Here is a 22,416-nt window from a genome sequence, read left to right as displayed (position 1 = left end):
AAATCCTCTGCATCTAGACTAAAGCTTAAATTTCTTCAGGTTATTCAAGACTCTTCGCAGAGTCAATGGCTCCAACAGACCCTTTCGATCTTATTCCCTTTTACTACCCTTACTCCACATTACAAAGCATACCTGAATATGCCCACTGTCCATCTGTTCTGTTACCATTCTCCTTTTCGCATATGATGTTGCTTCTGTCCATACAGCTTCTTCCAGTAAAATCCTAATCATCCCTCAATACCAGGTCAATATGTCCCTCTCTGTGAAGTTAGCTAGCTTGGACATCACCCCAGCTTAGTTTCTCTTTTCATCATTATTTCATAGCACATAGTATCCAAATCTACAGTAGGTTATTACAACAAGATGTTTTTGCGTCCGTCTACCTATTAGCGTCCCTCAAGAGTAAAGAATACAATTTAGACTACCAGCACACGACATGAGACATCGAAAACACTTGAATATGTGGTCAATGGAAAAAATCTCAAAGTGACAAAAATTTATAAGTGCTTGCTTTAATAATAAAAACGAAACAAAAACACACATACAAACACATACATAGATACACACACAATTTCAAATAAAGATCCCAAAAACAAATATTTCCCACATAATGTCCTTTCAGATTTTAATGTTTAAGTAATTAGTTCAGGCAGTTAAATCATCAATATAGCTTTTCTTGACTTTTAAAAGGAAAATATTGAACCTTTATTTATTTGCTAGTAAAATGCAGTTCTTGCCAAGTTTATCGCTAGTTATTACCTTCATGTTTCACTAAACCAAACATTACTTACTGCTTCAGAGTACCAAGGTAAACAGGAGAAATATTTATTTAGGACACTGAATCTACAGAATGACATACATTACTTAACAAATATGTGAATTTGTTCTTAACACCTATGGAGCACAACTAACACAGGGTTGGCGTCGGGATTTTCAACCTTTTGCCAAAGCCAGCATACCCAAGTGTCCTTTCACGTCCACAAAAGGGGCTCATTCGAACACTATTATTAGAGCATTAAAAAGAAAAACACGACTTCAAAGAGATGTGTGAATCCATGTGTTCACTGCAGCATTATTTACAACAGCCAAGATATGGGACAACCTGGATGTCCATGGATAGACGAACAGATAAGGAAGAGGTGGTACATATACACAATGGAATATTACTCAGCCGTAAAAAAAAAAAATGAAATCTTGTCATCTGCACCAACACAGATGGACCTAAAGGGTTTTATGCTGAGTGGAGTAAGACAGAGAAAGACAAATGCCATGATTTCACTTACATGTGGAGTCTATAGAATAAAATAAACAAACAAGACAGAAACGAACTCATAGATACAGAGAACCCTTTGATGGCTGCCAGATGGGAGGGTGGGTGATACAGGTAAAGTGATTAAGCAGTACAAATTGGCAGTTACAAAATAGTCATGGGGATGTAAAGTACAGCACAGGGTGTATAGTAAATATTGTAATAACTGTGTGTGGTGTCAGACAGGCACTAGATTTATCAGGGTTATCACTTCATAAGTTATATAGATATCTGATCACTATGTTGCATACCAACTGTAATTGAAAAATAGAACATAAAATCTTTGTTAAAGTATTATGAAAAGTTAAAATAAAAGGCATTCAGGAGTGCAACTTCCCTTTTCCTCATTACTCCACATACCCATGCAATCTCTGATCCCTAACCAAAGGCCTTAGCACTTTCTGTATCATCAGTCTCATCATCCAGTCTACTGGGCCCTACATTAGAACTTAAACACTGGATTATAAACTAAGAGATACAGAAAAGAATCTGAGACAAGCTGCTCCTCAAGGTTTCCAGAACTACACTTCAACCAAGGAAAAGACTTGTGATCCAAGAGATCATTTGTTATTTTCCCCATAGTGGGACCGAGTGAACCAAAATACAACAGAAAAAAAGAAAAATCTTACAGAAAAAAAACCTAAGCTTGAATGATAATGTAATAATAATAGTCTCTGGGCTTGGTATAACAGTTCCAAACGCCTGACAGGCTCCAGAATAGCATTTTTATGAGTTTCACTGTGGACTTCCAATAATCCCATGGATAAATAAAGATCTTTATGATGGCCAACCTATTCAACAAGATAGGTACCTTTATGCAGAGACATTCTCTTAAATTAAATGCATAACAGCCAGAATAAACATTTTAGGGACTTGAAATCTCTCACTTCTAGAGGGTATGCATCAAGCTCTGGTTCCTACTTATGCACCAACCAAAGCCTTCCATACAGTGTATACTGCACCCCTAGTCTTTTTCAACTCTTTAACTAATGCTTTTACATTCCCTTAATGCACAAAAGCTAACATCAGATAGTAGCCCTAATATGGAATCTACACCTACTAACTTCCAAACTATTTGTGCCTGATCTTAATCAACCGTTTCCTAGATTCCTTAGATTTCCTCTGATTCCCATTGTGTTAATGGCATGTCTTTTGAACCACCTTTGTGATTTTGGACTTAAGATGCCTTCGCATTTCCTCCATAGCTCCTCTACTATATTTTGGTACATACGATTGGGTGTCCCTCCTTGTGTTCGGTGAGTACACTGGACTCCAAACCTATATCTCTCACTCTCCCCTGGTCTAGTTGATGCAAAAATCTTTGTTCTTATCTCTAATAACTGGCAAAATAAATAATTCTAATGTTCAGATGAGGTGTTTTCAGCAAACTATTTTAGTGAATAGAAAAGTACAATATTTCCTAAATTGAGAAAATTTATGAAACAGATCATCATGAGTGGAAAATCTAAATAATATCCATAATAGTCGCAGGGCATAGAAAATGCTACCTTACATTTCATTCACCTTCACATAAATCACTGTAGACTGCAATTAACTGTGAATGAGTAAATGTCACCAACTTGCTCATATGGAAGCAGCACACCTCACAGAGGGGCATCTCCACAAAACGAAATACAATTCAGAAGGTCTAGTACATGCGGCCATTTTGGAGGGAAAGTAATCAGTGTCATAATTTTAGTCACCCTAAGGCACTGCTATCAGCAGTGACTCAAGCAGTTTGTATCCTCTTGCTACTAAGATGCCACTGGTTCATGCTCATTCAGAAGCAGATTATCAGAAACAATGTAATAGTAAGTAAGGATTTTAAAATTGGCTCCAGAATTTTTCAGCAGTTCAACAGCAGAAGTAACATTCATAGAAGTAAGTCGATCTGTTGGTAAATAAAACACTGGACTTAAGGTCAGGCAAATTTTGGTTCAGGTTGTGACTCTGCTTTATAATCCGGAACATATACAGCTCATATGACACAAATGAAATAAAAGTTGTCGAAGTTCTAGTTCCTTCCCTGCTTCCTCCTCGCCATAGAATAAATATGGATCAAAACTACCCTTCACAAAGATGAGTAATACAGGGAAAAACAGGAAAGGGGATGGGGTAGACAGTTTAAGCCCATCAAATCCCCTGGACGAAAACAATGCAAACATACAATACTAACAATATATAAATAAAATCATTTGTGTGTTGACTGTGTATGTGTGTAAAATTCATCATGTTTGATAAAAATATATTCACAGATTTCAGGCAATTGGTGGTCAAGTGGCTTAAACCACTATGAGTTACAACCTTACTCAGGCAATTTGGATAATTTATTAAAACAGTTATTCACTCTGTTTTAGTTAAATTTTGTTAATTTCATAAATAAGACAGTAACTTGCTTATATTTCTGTCAAAACACTTGCCCTTCTTTCCCACCCATTAGACAGACTGAGATCTACCAGAAGTCAGATCAATAGTACTTTTATAAAATGTATTAAAAATGTGTATATGTGCGTAAACAGAACTACTACATCTAAGAGAAAGCCTGTCCCTTAGAGAGTGACAGTGCTTTCTCTACTAAGTACCACAATTACATTTAATGTCTTCCACCCTAACTATATGATATGTACAATGATTAACTTCTATCTGAAAAATTATTTTTCACTTTAAAACTATAACTTGAAAAAAAGTTAGTAACAAAATATTAATTCAAAAAGTCTAAAAGGGGAATGGTCGATGAAATGGGAACTCTCAGTACTAGTAAATACTAGCAATAATCAAAGAGCGATAAATATTTCCATGATGTTTTACAACTTATAGTGTCTAAATGGCATTTTATTTCATTACAGGTTCACAATAACTCTATTTCATAATATGGTGCTAATATTTTATATGAAAGTAAGCCAAGAAACATTAAGGGATTAGACCTCCACAGTATGAACTAAAGGGTCCAGAAATCAAAACTAGTTCTTCTAACCAAAAATGATACACACTCTCTGCAATGCTGCCATGTAGATAAAAACTGAGAAAGCTAGTTCTCTGAAAAGAACAACGAAATGGATAAACTTCCAGCTGCACTGATTAGAAAAAAAATATGGTATGGAGAATGAAAGAGCCATCACAGGATACACTCTAGACATTAAAAAGATAATGAGATAATGATGAACAACTTTATGCCAATATATTCAACAATTAAGCTGAACTGGACAAACTATTAGAAAGACAAACTACCAAACCTCACTCAAAACCAAAAAGAAAACTTCTCTGTAACTATTATAGAAATTAAGTTCATAGTTTAAAACCTTCCCACAAACAAAACTACAGGCCCGGATGGCTTCAATAATGAAATCTAGAACACAAATAAGGATAAATAACAACAATTCTACACAAATTTCTCAACAGAGAGAAATAAATACTTCCCAACTCATTTTATGAGATATTATTGACAAAATCACATAAATACAGAAAAACAAAAGAACACTCCCAGATCACTCATTAAAAATAACTACAAAATTTCTTAGCAAAGTGTTAGTGAATCAAATCCAGTGTTATATGAAAAGGTTAATACACAGCGATCAAGCTAGTTTTAACCAAAGGAATACAAAGGTTGGTTTAACACTGAAATACCAATTGTTGTAATTTACTACATTAATAAAGATTAAGAAGAAAAGCCATATGATGATTTCAATAAAACTAGAAAAAGCATCTGACAAAATTCAACACTGATATTAGCATACTGATGATTAGAAATACTCTCAGTAAATATAAAGGAATTCCCTTCACCTGATAAAGGAAATGGCTTAAAACCTGCAATAGCTTACTTCACAGTGAAACACTTACTGCTTTCCCTAAGACGGAGAATGAGTCAAGAAGGTTACTGTTAACATTGTGCTGGAGGTCTAGACAGTGTGATGAGGCAATAAAATGAAATAAAAAGGCATAAAAATTATGAAGTATGCTTTATTCACAGATAAAGTTACCTTTGTAAACAATCCTAAAGCATTTACTAAAAATACTGCTAGCACTAGCAAATTTAGAAAAGCCTCAGAATATAAGGTCAATATACAAAAAAATCTATTGCATTTCCATCTAATAGCTAAAAGCCAGAGAGACTATTTTGGGTAAATTTAACAAAAGACTTTTAAAACTTTTAAGTTGAAAACTACAAAACATTGAAAAAGTCAAAGAAAACTAATAAAGGGAGAGATATACTATGTTTATGAACTGTAAGATTCAATGGTGTACAGGCATCTATTATCTCCAAATTGTTCTGTATGTTTAACCCAATACAATCAAGATCACAGCAGGCTTTTAATAAATTTTGACAAGTTTATTCACAGTGTACATGGAAATGAAAACAATTTAGAATAGCCAAAATTATTTTTTAAGTGAAGAACAAATTTGGAGCACTACTTACTGTATAGCTACAATAATAATGTGATATTGGCATAGGGACAGATACAGATATAAGAAAAAAACAAGATAGAGAGTTCAGAAATAGATACACATAAACATGACCAGATAGTTTTTGAGAAAAGTGTCAAGGTAATCAAATGCAGATTGTCTCTTTAACAAATGATAATGAAGTAATTCATATATGAAGATATTCATATACAAAACAAACAAATCTTAAAACTCCAACCTTCCCTTACACAGTATCTAAAAATTCAGTTACAAAACAGTCACAGGATGTAAAGTACAGCACAGGTAATACAGTCAATACTGTAATAATTATGTATTGGGTGGGTACTAGCTAATCAGGAGATCACTTTGTAAATTATATAAATGTCTAACCATTATGCTGTACATCTGAAACTAATATAATATTGAATGTCAACTGTAATTAAAAAATAAAAATAATAAAAAAATTCACACAAAAGGGATCATAGACTTAAATATAAGAACTAAAACAAAGAATAAGTAAAAATATGTTGTGACCTTGGTTTATACTGATTTCTTAAGATTACAAAAGCATGAAAAATTTTAATTGAACTTCATCAAAACTAAAAATCTTTTCTACTTCAAGAAATACTGTGAAAATAAAAACAAATGCCACAGATTGAAAGTATCTGACAAATACATATCTGACAAATTAATTTAAAACCTAAATATACAACAGGATAAGATGACAAACAACTATTTTTTTTTACATGAACAGAAGATTTGACACAAACATGACAAAAAAAGATGTAAGAATATGTAAGAAACACATGAAAAAAATGCTCAGTATCATCAGTCATGAGGGTAATACCAAATTTAAACTACAATGAGGTACACCACTACAAAACCATTTAAATGACTTAAATTGAAAAGACAGACAAAGCAAGGGATATAAAAGCTAAAATAAATGAAGGGGACTACATCAAACTAAAAAGCTTCTACACAGCGAAAGAAACCACCAACAAAACAAAGAGTAAACCAACTGAATGGGAGAAGATGTTTACAAACAACACCTCCGATAAGGGGCTAATATCCAAAATATACTAAGAATTCAAACAACTGAACAACAAAAAAACACAAATGATACAATCAAAAAATGGGCAGAGGACCTGAACAGACACTCCTCCCAAGAAGACATACCAAATGCCAACAGACATATGAATAGATGTTCAACTTCACTAGCTATTAGGGAAATGCCATTCAAAACCACAATGAGATACCATGTCACAGCTGTTGGAATGGCTGTCATCAATAGGGCAATAACTAGCATTGAAGAGCTTGTGGGGAAAAAGGAACCCTCATATACTGCTAGTGGGAATGTAAACTGGTACAACCACTATGGAAAACAGTATGGCGGTTCCTCAAAAAATTAAGAATAGAATTATCAGATGACCCAGCAATCCCTCTTCTGGTTATCTACCCAAAAAAATTTGAAAATATTTATCTGTAAAGATATATGCACCACATGTTGATTGCAGCATTATTCATGGTGGCCAAGACATGGAAAGAACCAAAGTGTCCTTCAATAGATGACTTGCGGTACATATATACAAAGGAATATTACTCAGCCATAAGAAGAGATGAAATGCTGGTATTTGCAATATGGATGGATCTTGAGAGTATCATGCTAAGTAAAATAAGTCAGACAGAAAAAGTTGAGAACCATATGATTTCACTCATATGTGGGATATAAAGCTGAAAGCAACAAACAAACAAACAAAAACTCATAGACAGACAATGGTTTTGTGGTTACCAGAGGGAAAGGGGGGAGAAGGGGAGGTAGATAAAGGTCAAAAGGGTAAAATATATGGTGACGGGAGGAGATCTGACTTTGGTGGTGAACATACAATGTAATATACATAATGAGATGTTACTGAACTATATACTTGAAAGCCATATATCATTAACCAATGTCAGTCCAACAAATTTAATAAAAATAAATAAATTTTTAAAATAAAAAACAATGAACAAGACTCAGATCTTCTACAATGCTGATGGAAATGCAAAATTTTCCATTGTGGAAAGCAATCTGCCTGTTTTTCATAAAAGGAAACACACATTTGCTATGAAACCCAGCAGTCTCACTCTCATGTATTTACTCAAGGGATAAGAAAACATGCCACAGGAGACCTATGTTCTAATGTTCCTTGCAGTTTTATATACAATAGCCAAAAACTAAAAACCCAAATGTCCAATAATTTGTCAATGGATAAACTGTGGTATATCAATAAAATTTAACACTATTCAGAATAAAAGGGAACAGAATACATTACTGATAAGCTGTGACACGGATAACCTCAAAAACAATATGGGAAGTGAAAGAAGCCTGACAAAAAGACTACATACTGTGTACTTTTATTTACATAAAATTCTAGGAAAGGGCAAAAATTAAGCAATCACAAAATAAATCAGAGGTTGTAAGGGACAGGTGCTGGGGAGAGGTACTGGCTTCAAACAGATACAAGGAAATTTGGGAGGGTGACGGAATTGTTCTAAATCATGACTGTGGTGGTGGTTACTGGACTATTCAAAACTCATCAAAATATACTTTTCAAATTGGTGAATTTCACTGTATATAAATTAAACCTGCACAGAGCTGACTTAAAAACATATAAATAAAAATAAACATATGTATTTTAAACTTACCGCAGCACTACAACCAGGGAAATTGAAAAAAGTGTCGGGACCATGTCTTTGTGGCATCTGATTAAGAACGGATAATAATTTTACCGCATGTCTTGGCTGAAGAAACAAGAAAAAGAAAGGTCACTGTATGAATTCAGCAACAATAACTAACACATCATCACATTAGCCACCAAACTGTTTTCTAACCAGAGAGAAATTAATTTTAAATCATTTGCTTAACTCTTTAAGAGGAACAGTATCCATTACAAATTCAAGTTTATAGCTCTCTAGAGACAAACCGGAGCATTAAGCACTAACGCACTGGCACGAACACTGTCCCCTCTGACCACAGCTTACCCAGATCCCACTTTCTCCTCGAAGCATGCTGAACAAAAGCTTCAACTCCTTGACAGTGATGCTGTAGCTGGCAAGAACCCCCAACATATCAACTAGAAGATCTTCAAAGGAAAATAAAGTTATTCTGAACTCTAGTCATGAGCTGCCATCTGTCAAGGTAATATACTTTTTTAAAGAAGAGAAGTTATCAAGTGTCATTTTACATACATAGTACATCTAATTTAGCTAAACATCCTCATGAATAGTCATTCTAATTAATTTTTAAGTCAAGAAAAAAAAAAGAAAAAATTATATTTAAGTTTTAGGATTTTCCCTATCAGATTTGCATTCCAATTAAGTTTTTCTTACCAAATATATAAAATAGGTTTTTATGAGTTCCAGCATACACACACACACACACACACACACACACACACACACACACACACACACACTGCTGTATGTAGGAAAAGGAAGGCAAAAATAAGCACAAGTATAATGACTTAATGTTTTAAATAGGTTATTTTCAAATGCAAAAGTGATAGTTGACCATATTCTCTTTTATAGTATGTCCTTGAAATATTTCTTGGCATGTTAACAGCAATTCTGAGCACTTACTCCTTGCCTGGCAGTATTTCGAGTGTTTTACATGTATTAACTTCACAAATCCTCATAACAAGCCTAGAAGGTAAGTACTATTATCCCCTTCTAAAAATTAGGAAAGTGAGGCTTAGAAATTGTGATCACATTGTCCAAGAACGCACTCTGGTACGTGGTAAAGCGAAGACTCTAACCAAGCAGTACAGCTGCAGAACCCCCCTCACAGAGTCTCTAATGGAAATATCATTTACACACATTACTAGCAATATCTATAATGGTAATGTGCTTATGCGCATAGAAGAGAAACACTAGCTCACCAAATCATAAAAAATATACACATTTAATCTCATGTCCCTAATTACTTTCTCATCTCTAGACACAGATCTAAATATATTTACTCCATTTTCTTGATTTCTAAAGCACTCACTAAGAATTAAAGATACTACAAAAGTTATTACAATCAATGCACATATATATTTTAAACAACTTATCAACAATTAATAAAAAAATTATATTAGGATAAGTTGAATTAATTAGTTATTGATATATATTATCTAATATAGATTAATAGTTGAAATTTGAGACTTTAAAAATATTCATTATGTATTTTAAAATAGAAATTTAAGTTGGTTATTTTCATCAATAAATGACTGATTCTCATTTAATGTCACAATAAGTTAGCAATCTATGATAAAATTGTGACTGGATATGCCATTTTTAAGAGATCTTTTAATGAAATGAAATGCTTTCTCATGCAAGTAATAAAAATATTCACAGTTAATATATATTTATATATTAGAAGATCTATTTCTAAAAAAAAAAAAAATCAAACTTCTTAAAACCCTAAGTTAATACAAAGCAGTTTTTAACAACTTCAAGGACAATCTTCCTAGATTTCTTCAAAGTTCACCTACAAATACATTTTTAAAAATTTAACTTCTATTTACGAACCTTTATCTCATCTCCTATGTATGTCACAAAAAGTGATCTACTAAATTTGTATTTAATTACATAATTATTAAAATTTCTTATTTATTGTGCATGTAATATAACCAAGCTGTTCAGTTTAATTTTACAACAGTTCTTCTTTTCTGTATGACAAGAATTTTAAAGGAGAAAAAAATACTAAGACTAGGAAATTCTCTTATCAATTTACTGTGGATGTTAAGTTTAACTACTCTCTAGTGATACTTTTACAGTATTAAACAAAATGAACCTCTTTGAACTTAACATGCTGTAAAATATTCAAAGTGAAAACTTAGTAGTTTTTTGTGGTTACTAAAGCTTCATTATGTTAACTAGATTTTAATGTCTATTGAGAAGGTAGAGGTATTTTTCGGACACTTATTCAATGCTTAAAATAACAAAAAGTAAAAGTTTTGTTATTGGCATTATTATTGAGAACAAAGAATAAGAGAATTAAGAAGCTTCATATAATAGAAAATGTGTAAATATGAACATCTGTGGTACTATCACATTTACTATTACCATACATCTCAATGCTCATGAATTAGGTACCAGTAACCTAATATGTATGTTACTTGTGACTCATTTTGAAAAATGCACTCCATAACATGGTAGTCACTTTACCAAAAAGTAATGATAATAATTAAGGGCTTAAACCCAGATAAAGGATTTAAAGATCACATTACCTTCTATAAAACATGTACATATATGTTTAGACAAATAAATTTGTTAAACAATGCTAGAATTTACAGAAATGGTACGTCTACATTAAAAATGTTTTAAGTTTGAATATCGTTTTTGAAGTGAAACATTAGGAACTAATATAGACAATGTTAAATCATTGTAAATAGAGATAGACGCCACCTTCAAAGCAATTAGAAATAATATTAATGTACTCTATGAGAAAAACAAAAATTTTAAAGTTTAAATTCTTAAAAGCATTCACCTTTAACCTATTCTTCATCACATTCTGTCTTGCTTAATGTTTTGTTCTACTATATTAAAGTTAATTAAGCATAAATCAAAATATCACAGTGGATTCTCTATCTTCTAAACTACTTCTAAGGATTAGATATGGCACTATTTGTTAGGAGTCACATTAGCACTTTTAGAATTATGAAAACCCTTTTTTGTCAGAAGAAACTTAATGCTGAAGATTCATGGCTTAAGAGAATCTACATTTCAAATTCTAAACTTATTTTCTGGGAATGACTGTTGCTCTGGGACCATCTTTCAGAACATTCCCACTGAAATACACCTAACCACAGAGAAGAATGAACTTGCAGGGCGGTAAAGGACTACTGGGAAGAATTATAGATTTCGAAGTTATTATTTAAAATAACATAACAAACACAAAATTTTTAATTTTTTAAGTTTCATGCAAAATTTATGTTCTAGTGCACAATATATCTATTTTCATACAAAAGCTCCTCCAAAATATTTCAAAGTCAAATGGACACTTCCAAAAAATATAACATGCTTAATTGTCCTAAGACTTTTAGTTCTTCCTGTCAGAGTTCCATATATGCCAGATTAAAGAACATGAAGCTCCGAGAACTTGATAAAATGCCCATCATACAGAAATATGTTGTGATATTTTAATTATGTAAAAATTTAATTAAATACTGCCTAGAAATGTACTTTTTCTGAGAGATTGCATCGCACTTATCCATGTTATTGATTTTTTTAATTAAATTTATTGAGGTGACATTGGTTAATAAAATTATATAGATTTCAAGTGTACAGCTCAATACAGCATATGTATACTGCATTGTGTGTTCACTACCCAAAGTTAAACTTCCTTCTGTGATTTTCTAAAACATGGAAAAGCGAAATTAGGAATTATGTTTGTCTAATACAGAAGAAATCATCTGTCAGGTTTTCCCTTAATATAAAAGGCAAACTTTCCATTCATTTCTATTTATCTGTTTTAAATCAAGGTATCTTCAACAAATCTATATCACCAATAGAATATAAAAAGTACATGAATCTTTACAAACATTTAAATTATACTTTCCTGTCAGAAAACCTCATACCTGCTATCATGTCATCTACAGCACTCATTTTCAGCAATACTTGTTCAATTAGCCCAACTTCTGTGCTAGTCTGTAAATTCCGAACACTTTTTCGTAGAATGGCTGTAAACATGCTCCATATTTCTGCTTGACATGTTACATCACAGTGCTCCAAAAGCTCTGTCATGCATGTTATACTCTCGGCATCCTGGATAATAAAGTTCATCTCCAAGTCAAATTCTCCACCAACCAGCTGAAATTAAACAGAAAAGAACAATGACTAATGGTAAGGTGGGAGGTTATTTATAACAATAAAATAAAATAATACCAAATATTCAACTAGCAAGAAAGCATAACTACTCTAAAAATAATGTCAAATCTTCTAATCTAAAATTAATTTTGATAAAATTTTGTAAGCTACAGATAAGTGAAAGATGCTATAAGAATTAAAATTTGATAAATCTAACTTTTTAAAAAAAAATGAAAAAAGAGGGTTTCAGATTTACAAGAACAGAGCTACTAGGTAGGATTCAGGACAAGTTCCTATAGAAAGGGGTTTTGGCTCTTGAAAGTGATAATCACTAGAAGCAGCATAGTTCACTAAGGATGTATTTTATGTTATATGTAAATGTTGAAATGACAATGTTTTTTTTTTTAAGTTTAAAAGAGAAATACCTAATACTTTGTAATACTTTATAAAAATGTGAATTGGTAAAGAAAGTTGATTTACTAGCAACATATTTGACTTGTGGCATTATGCGAAATGCTTCTTTAAGTATAGTAAATTAACAATACACAGAGAATAAAAGATATCCTGGATGGCACTCTGTTCTCTATTGATCAATAACACATGAATTATTTATTATAGTCAGTTGTAAGCACTAATCTTAAAGAACACTGACATACTGGATATATATATATTTTGGTCAAGAATGGAAAACTTAGGAAGAAAATAATAGGCATATACAAAATTTTAAAGTTACTTATTCATTCATTCGTTCAACAAATATTTTACTTATTAAATACTAGTACTACTCTTTCTAGGAACTAGAGACATATCCATGGACAAGAATAAGTCTGGGCATTAACAGTGCTAAATTCTAAGAATAGAGACATTATATATGTATGTGGTATGTATACTCTATTCCAAAAATAGCTGAAAAATACATAATGAATTAAAAAAGCCATAAACTGTGAGTAGTTGAAAAAAGGGAAGCATAGGAAAAGCTTAGGAATAGATGAGGACAAGAAATTTGGTGGAATTAACTTTCAATTGATGAAAGGTATTCTTTAACATGGATAAATGTGAAAAATAATAGTAATAATAATACCACCACCTAACCTTACATTCCATATAGTACTATTCTAAGTGCTTTACATAGATAATTTAATTCTCTCTACGGTTTATGAGAAAGTAGCTTTTATCATCTTCATTTTACACATAAAAAATCATAGGCATATAAATTTTAATTGCAAAATATCAAAAGACTAGTAGAGGACCCAAGATCAAAACCAAGTAAGTTCATCCCCACAAAAATCGATACAAACACAATAAAATCTCAGTTAACAGTATTTTTTTTAAATACTCTGCTAAAAAATCTGCTAAAATTTAAGAATTTAAAAATAAAATATCCTCAAATTTTAAAATATTATACTCTGTATACATTTTTCTATGTAACAGCTCCAAAATTCAACTCTATAAGAAACTAGTCCTTATGATAACTTCTGACCTTTTTAAATACTGACCGAGATAATTCTTTCCATTTAAAGGCTGGTTTTACTTCTATGTATGAAACAACTTCAACTTCTCCTCCTATTTCTGGTTTATTAACAATAATAGCTACAAGAGTGGTTAGAGTTTAGCTCTGAATTCCGACTTCCTGGATTCAGTTTTCAGCTGCACCACTCACCTGTGGTGTGACCTTAATGATGATGCTACTTGTCTAAGTCTCAGTTACTTCATCAACAATATAGAAATAAAGGTTCTTATGTAATATGGTTGTTATACGGATTAAATAAAGTAACTGGGTTATAAACACACAGGAACAAAGTTAGGCTACACTTAGCATTTAGTTAAGGGTAGCTGGTATCAGCTCCCTTATAACCCCAGCTTTGACCTAAAAAATGTAATCACCTCATCACATACCTCTAAAGTAACATAAAATAGCCTTATGTTTCCAGTGATGCTAATTGATTATAGAGCAGGTACTCTCTTAGATATTACTTGTAGATCTATGAAAATGAGCTCAAACATTTTTACTATGCAATAGTCTTACCAGAGAACTGCTTACTTATTCGTTATTATATGTCCAACTGATTTGGGTCACAACTATGAAACTTGGTGACCAGTAATCAGTAACTCAGCAGAGGTTCTCTAGATGTGAGCCATATAGACAAATAAATAGGTTTGAAAGCAATGATGTGGACAGTTACTGAATGAACTAAGAGAAGCTGAAACCAAGGTTTAAGCCAATGAGCCACTGCATTCATCTGTGTAAAAATTAGTATACACATAAGTGGAAGAACACTGAAGAAATTTTTTAGACTAATCTCCTAAATGAGTTCTATGGGGACTCATTTTGTAAAATCGAGTAACCAAGAAAATGTGTAAAGAACAAAGATGGGCTCAGTTGAAAGAAAAAAGTCTGCTTTTAAAGGAATTAACAATTAATATGTGTAATTCTAACAATCAGGCTCTGTTATGTGAAGCCTAAGGTTCTATTTTTCACAGTTAACAAAAAACAATGCCCCTTTCTACACATCATTTAAATTACAAAAGACTACGGTTATGGTTCTCTAATTTGACTGCTAGAAACTATAAAAATATTTATTGTAGATGATATAGAGTAGGGCCTATGTTTACTAATGGTCTTTTCTAACTTTCATTATAACAATACGTTAGTGCTAATGAGGCCAACTACTTACAAAACTATTATTCCAAGGTTAGGGAAATATTAATTTTCCGCTTGTAATAAGAGGTTCAACATTTATCGACTAAAGTATATTTTAAAAAGTAGAACAACTGGTCTTTATCATTTAAACAACTCTCTAACATTCCTATGAGGAAAAGACATAACTGTTCTCATGGAAGGAAATTGAAGATAAGAGAGTTATGCAACATGACCAAAGTCACATATAAGTGGCAGATCCAAGATCCTAATCTAGACTAGAAAGTGCACCTGAACATCCTGCTATGAGGTTGGGGGAGGGGGACTGAACTTCAAAAACAGATTTGGGATGTCATAGTAGCTCAATGAAGAAATCAGTGTTTTATAAACTGGGGGATAAAAGAAGGAAAGACAAAATGATTTCTGTGGATAAGAAATGAAACATCCAGAAGTAGGAAATCACAAAAAAGAAAAACAACTATTTTAAAGTTATTTTCAGTAAGAAAGTAGGAGACTTTGACTTCTCAATTACAGGAAAATTAGCTATAAATACTAAAAAAGAAAACTCTTAGGAAAACATTTTAAAAAACAAAAGTAGTAACAAAACAGGTCAAAAAAGTTAAATAAAAAATAGCTAAAACTGAAGTTACCATTTAATAATAGAGATTTATCAATCAAGACATCCTGTATATATGAATGTGTCATAGTGACACTTTATTAGCCCAGTTAAGGGTGTCGTTTTCCTCCAGGCCTTCTTAAAATTCTAAAGGTATTGCCACTGCAAAAGTGATTCGCAGCATGCCTCCTACTCAAGAACTGGTCATAACTGAATTTATATTTTAAGAAATCATAGCTCAGCATTTTTAACGAAATAACATTTACACAAAAGTATAAAAATTACTATCTTTTTTGGAGAAACATCTATTTAGGTCCCCTGCCCATCTTTTAATTGGTTTCCTTTGATATGGAGTTATATGAGTTCCTTATATATTTTGAAGATTAACACTTTAAACAATACATCATTTGTGAATATCTTCTCCCATTCAGCAGTAGGTTGTGCAAATCAAAACCACAATGAGATACTACCTCACACCTGTCAGAATGGCTATTATCAAAATGTCAACAAACAAGAAGTGTTGGCAAGGATGTGGAAAAAAGAATCCTTGTACACTATTAGTGGGATCTGGTGCAGCCACTATGGAAAACAGTATGGAGATTCCTCAAAAAATTAAAAATAGAAGTGACACATGGCCTGGCAATTCTACTTCTGGAAGAAACAGAAACAATAATTCAAAAAGATACATACACCTCTATGTTCACTGCAGCATTCTCTATAATAACCAAGATATGGAAGCCACCCACGTGTCCATCCACAGACAAATGAATAAAGGAGACATGGTATATGTATATATGTGTGTGTGTGTATTTACTCAACAATAAAAAAGAATGAAATCTAGTCATTTAAAACAGTATGAATGTACAGCATAGTAAAAATATAGTCAATAATATCTAATAATTTTACATGGTGACAGATGGTTACTAGACTTATCTTGGTGATCACATCACAAGGTATATAAAGTCAAATCACTATTTTGTACACCTGAAACTCATATAACACTGCATACCAACTATACTCTAATAATTTTTTAAATTACTGTATAAAAATTTGGAATGTAAAATGCTATTTGGAAATATATTGTCTTCTGTAAGTACTATAAGGTTGATAATTACTAGCAATTTAAGCATCTTATTTTTTTAAATATAGAGTCTATCTCTATTTTGAAATCTTAGATCATCAGCCTATTAATTCAGTGTTCATTAATTAAATCAAAGTGGACAATTATAAGCCAGTTGGATTTCTTTGCAACTTACTCTTCTGGATAAACTTTAGACAATATTGCTTATAAAGTTCCAATTTAACACTGTAGATTCAGCTTCTTCTACTTCCCATTCCCTACCTACTGTCATAAGGAATTTTTCTGCAATGCCATCTCACGTCCTCTAAAACTTTGCATATATGTTGCTAGTGATGCATGGCACAGGGTTCTCTCACAACCCTTAAATTTGTTAACTTCCATTAAACCTCCAATTATCAGTTTGGATATCACTTCATCTCCAAAGTCTTCCCAGTAACCACAAAGATGACCTTTCTCTGAACCCACATTACGATCCAGCCACAACACAGCAATCATTACGTGATTTTACAGATGCTTAGATTTCTTTTTATCCCCCACATTACAATAAGCTTTGTAGGGGTAAGGACCACGTCTAACTATCCACTCTGTACCACTAGCACATTATCAAGCCCCGTAAATTACTCAATATTTCATGTGGCACAGGAAGGCGGCAGGATGGGAGAACGGGAGGGAGGGAGGCGGGCTAACTGGGAGGCTTCCCCAATGCACAGTCAGTCACGAGGTTATAAACCAGATGTTCTACCGTACTCCACTCTCTTCCTTCAGCAATGAATTGCTCTCATTGCCATATAGCTCGTTCAATGCTCCAAAGATGATCACAAAGCCAAAGATGTGTTCTCATTACTGCTTATACTTCTCAGTGGCCTTACATTATTTTTCTATTATGTGGAAAATATGTAAAGTTTCACAGGTAAAATTCAGATTTTTAGTAGGGACTAAGACGTTAAAATATAACACACACAATTATTAAAATCAGTCTTAAGTATATTTCCACTACCAGTTTCTAACTATTTTAAAGTGTTTTTAAACTTCTTCCTTTGAAAAAGAATCTTGGGAGTAACATCACCAAAAAATGGCAGAATGGGCAACTCCAGGGCTCTGGCCTCCCCCCAAAAATAAATCGACTGGCAAAAAAAACTATCAGAATGAATTTCTGAAGAAGTCTGCAATCAAGTCAAAAATATACAACCATGGGAGGACCTGGTGAAGAAGCAGCTACTGTTTTATGGTAAAAAGCATTGTTCAAGCTACAAGCCCCACACCCCAGACAAAACGGTCATGAAGACAACAGCCTTCACTCGTGGTGAGGAATGCTATTTCCACAGGGAGCAGCAGGGACCTTAGTCTCAGAAAAACTGTGGTCGTGGGCCTCAAATGCCTGACAGCTCCCTGAAAGACACACACAAAGAATGTGTTTCCCTTTGTTTCACCCAACTCAAAAAATCCCCAGGGTACAAACACTTTTGCTGAAAGCATTTAATGGCACAGGTATTAACTGCATTAGCCTGAGACAAGGGGCAACACTTGGGACAGCAACAGACAAACCTGGAAGCCTGGGAAAGTAGTGGGAAAAGGATATATATATGGGTACAGGGTCTTTTAAAAGCTCTCACGTATACTGGGGAATCAAGAAAGCCACATTCATGCACAGAGCAGGCTGTGCATTCAAAAAGGGCCTTAAAAAGACCCTAAGGTTTCACTCGCAGCTAGCCTTTAGGCGCCACACAAAATGCAAGTAAAAGCTAGGCAGAGTTGCAGGCAGACTCCCTAAGAACTGAAGGAGTATCCCAACACAAATCCAATCTGTAAAGATGGGGAGAGTGTTTATTTTTTTCTTCCTTTTCCCTTTCCTTGGCTCCAGGCACTTAAGGTAACTCTGTCAAAACATCAGCTTACTGGCAAACAACATGACATAGACTTCAATGGCCACACAACAAAGAATACAGACCCTAGGAATACAGTTTAGAAAAGTCACTAAGCGAAATCATAACCCACAAAAGAACAAAAGCAGAAGAAAGGAGAGAAGAATTTAATTTCTAGAATATTCCCAGAATATTCTTTCACAATATTTAAAATGTCTGGTTTGCAACAAAAAATTATGAGACATGCATAGAAACAAGAAAGGATGCCCCATCAAATGGAAAAATTAATTTAACGTTGAAATTACGATAACTACATTTCTTATCTCCTCCCTCTATCCTATCCTCTGCTTTTGTTTTCTTTCTTAACAAATTTTTTTTTACTGTAAGTCAATCAAAATACTTAGACATAGATATAATCTAAATTATAAAGCTCTTGAATGATTAATTTCTAAAGACTGTATCTGCAAGATAAAAAACTATATGTAATTTTACAAAAAATTAAAAAGTGGGAAAAAATGGAAACAAAATAAATAAAAATCATTTTGTGAACATTTATTATATGCTAAATAATTTATAAATGTAGATAGCCTCATTTAATTCTCATAACTCTGTGAGACAAGTATCTCAAACAAGGAAATTGACCTTAGCATAAGTAATCCATCCAAGGTCCCAAAGCTAATGTTGGCCTCAGAATTTGTCTTATCTTCTCAATATGATAAAGAATTAAGAAGTATATCTATACAAAAGAGACCACTCCAAGACATAAATATGTACCTCTACTAGTCATCTAACCTTCAAGATCTACTGTTAAACATTAGCTTGAAAATGAAAGACTTTTATAGACAAGTTATCAGTAAAAGAAAAAGGAAAATACTTTATAATCTGGACATGAAAGAAATAAAAGTTAATGATCCTAAACCCGGCAGACAAATTAAGGCAAGAAAAAGAGAAAATTACTTGTTTTGTTTCCTACTTCTTTCAAACCAGTCCTCTCTACAAGTAAGTCCTATTGGAAATCTTTCTGTGATATAGAAATAACTATACCCACGAGTATAACAAATGCTGCTACAAATACAATCCAAAAAACTCTAGGGAAGGTAGAAGAAAACAAAGGGAGTGACTATCATAGAGTAAAAGCCTTCTTTAAAACATTTTAAATAATATGCAGTTGTTTAAAAGCAGTATAACCACACTTATAATTACTTTACGACTATAACGCATACAGTACACTTGGCTACTACCAGCCAACATAAAATGAAGTCAAAATTAGAAGTGTTAACTGCACAATGATCATATACTATTAAATTCTAACACCTAGCCTAACAATCCTAAGAAATCCATTTCTTAAGTAAAAACAAAATAAAGACTTCTGCAGACAAATAAAAGCTGAGAGAACTCACTGCCCGCATATAAGAAATGTTAAAGTAACTTCTTCCAGAAGGAAAATGATACCAGATGGAAATTTGAAATGTCATAAAAAATTGAAGAGTGCCAGAATTGTTAAGCCTGTTGTTAAATACAAAAGACATCTTTTCCTCATTTTAAAACTCTTTAAAATATAACTAATTGAAGCAAAAAAACAACAACAACAGTGTATGAAGGGATTTATAACACGTGGAAGTAAAAACAATGATAGCGACAGCACAAAGGACAGAAGTATACTTTCAAAAGGTTCTTACTCCATACTTGAAGTAGGATATTATTTGAAGGTAGAAGGTGAGACAGTAATAATGCATATTATGAACTCTAAGAAAAATATTAAATGTAAAAAAGGAACACTAAAGACCTTAACAGATACCTCACTGAAGAAGATACAGAAATTACAAATACGCATATGAGAAGATACTCCACATCATATGTCATCAGGTTAATACCAATAAAACAATGAGATACCACTACACACCTATAAGAATGACCAAAATTCACAACACTGACACCGCCATATGCTGGTGCAAAGTGGAGCAGCAGGAACTCTCATTCGTTGCTGTTGAGAATACAAAGTACAGCCACTTTGGAAGAAAGCTTGGTGGTTTCCAACAAAACTAAACGTACCCTAACCATACAATCCAGCATTGTACTCCATAGTATTTGCCCAAAGGAGCTGAAAGTTACGTCACACAAAAAGCTGCATACAGAGGTTTACAGAAGCTTCATTCATAACTGCCACAACAGGAAAGCAACCAAGATATCCATCAGTAGGTTAATGGTCCATCCAGACAACAGAATATCATTTAGTGCTAAAAAGAAATGTACTGTCAAGCCATAAAAAGATAAAGAGAAACATTAATTACATATTACTAAGTGAAAGAAGCCAATCTAAAAAGGCTACAAACTACGATTCAAGCTATCTGACATTCTGGAAAAGGTAATCTATGGAAACAATAAAAAGACCAGCAGTTGCCAGGGACGAATAGGCAGAGCACAGAGGATTTTAGGCCAGTGAAAATACTCTGTATGACACTATAATGGTGAATACATGTCATTATATATTTATCAGCTCCATAGGATATATAACTCCAAGAGTGAACCATAAGTTAAAGATGGACTTTGGGTGATTATGATATAGCTACTTGAGAATCTGCTTCTCCTGGGCTGTGATTCTTTTTGCTCAAATAAATGCTTTTGTTTCTTTATTACCTCTACTTTGGTTAACACTGCCAACCCCAGACTTAAAGTATAAAAAAGAAAGGTTAAAAGCAAAAGGATAGGGAAAAAAAGATATGCCATACAAATACAACTAAAAATGGTACAACTACATTAATATCAGACAAAGCAAACTTTATAAACGAAAATAACCAGGGACTTTCCATTAGGAGAAAGGGGTTGAGTCATCAAAATGACGATGCATATAATAACAGAGCTTCAAAAAGCAGAAAGCAATGGCTTATACAAATGAACAGAGAGAGAAATCTTTTATTTTAGTTGGAAACCTTCAACACTTTTCTCTCAGTAATTGGTTGCTTTAGTTGATCCCCCCCAAAATTGTTAATGATATCAGTGAAGAAACAAAAGACTTAAACAACATTGACCAACTTGAACTAATTGTTATGTAGGCATAAAAAATACTCCATCCAATAATAGTAGAAACATTCTTTTCAAGTGCACATCAAATATTCACTAAGATAAGAATATCCTGGGATAGAAAAGAAATTTCAATGAAGTTCAAAATTCTTGTCACAGTAGAATTAAAATAAAAATCAGTAAAAATATCCATCAGGAAAAAAAAAAACAAAACAAAACACCAAACTACTTGAAAACTTCTTCTAAATAACCTTTGGGTCAAAGAGAGTCATCGGGATTTTTTTTTAAATTTTAACTGAATGAAAATAAAAATACAACATTCAAACTTTATGGGATAGAGATAAAATAGTGCTTCAGTAAAATTTATAGCACTAAATGCTTATATTACTAAAGAAGATTTCAAATCTATCCATATTAAGAACTAGGAAAAAAAGAGCAAAATTATACCCAAAGACAGAAAAAACATGAGACATAAAAAAATATTTAAAAATAGCAAAAACAATAGAGAAAGTTGATGAAACGAAGTGGTGGTTCCTCAATTTATCTAGCCATATGACTCAAAGTGTGTGTGTGGGTGGGGAAAAGGGAGATTTTGGAAAGGCTAGAGGGTTACAAATTAGTACAAATAAAGAAATCATCTCTATAGATCCTTCATGTACT

General features: G+C 32.8%; 1 protein-coding gene across 15 annotated transcripts in view; it reads right to left on the bottom strand.

Moving 5' to 3' along the window:
- The window catches only part of NBEA (neurobeachin), a 611,133-nt gene that overhangs the window by 532,196 nt on the left and 56,521 nt on the right, over positions 1-22,416 (bottom strand). For 14 of the 15 annotated variants that reach the window (XM_036228295.1, XM_036228296.1, XM_036228300.1 and 11 more), the window contains exons 2-4: positions 12,310-12,541; positions 8,729-8,829; positions 8,393-8,488 (exon numbers count right to left, since the gene is read on the bottom strand). In XM_036228295.1, the coding sequence (XP_036084188.1) occupies positions 8,393-8,488; positions 8,729-8,829; positions 12,310-12,541 (429 nt within the window). Of the gene's footprint in view, positions 1-8,392; positions 8,489-8,728; positions 8,878-12,309; positions 12,542-22,416 lie in introns of those variants that run through there. The other variant, XM_036228302.1, reaches the window with a different exon arrangement.

Source organism: Rousettus aegyptiacus, unplaced genomic scaffold (genome assembly GCF_014176215.1).
Source record: "Rousettus aegyptiacus isolate mRouAeg1 unplaced genomic scaffold, mRouAeg1.p scaffold_m13_p_11, whole genome shotgun sequence".
NCBI lineage: Eukaryota > Metazoa > Chordata > Mammalia > Chiroptera > Pteropodidae > Rousettus > Rousettus aegyptiacus.
Note: the sequence above shows the minus strand (reverse complement) of the source record. Positions and strands in the feature narration are given on the sequence as shown.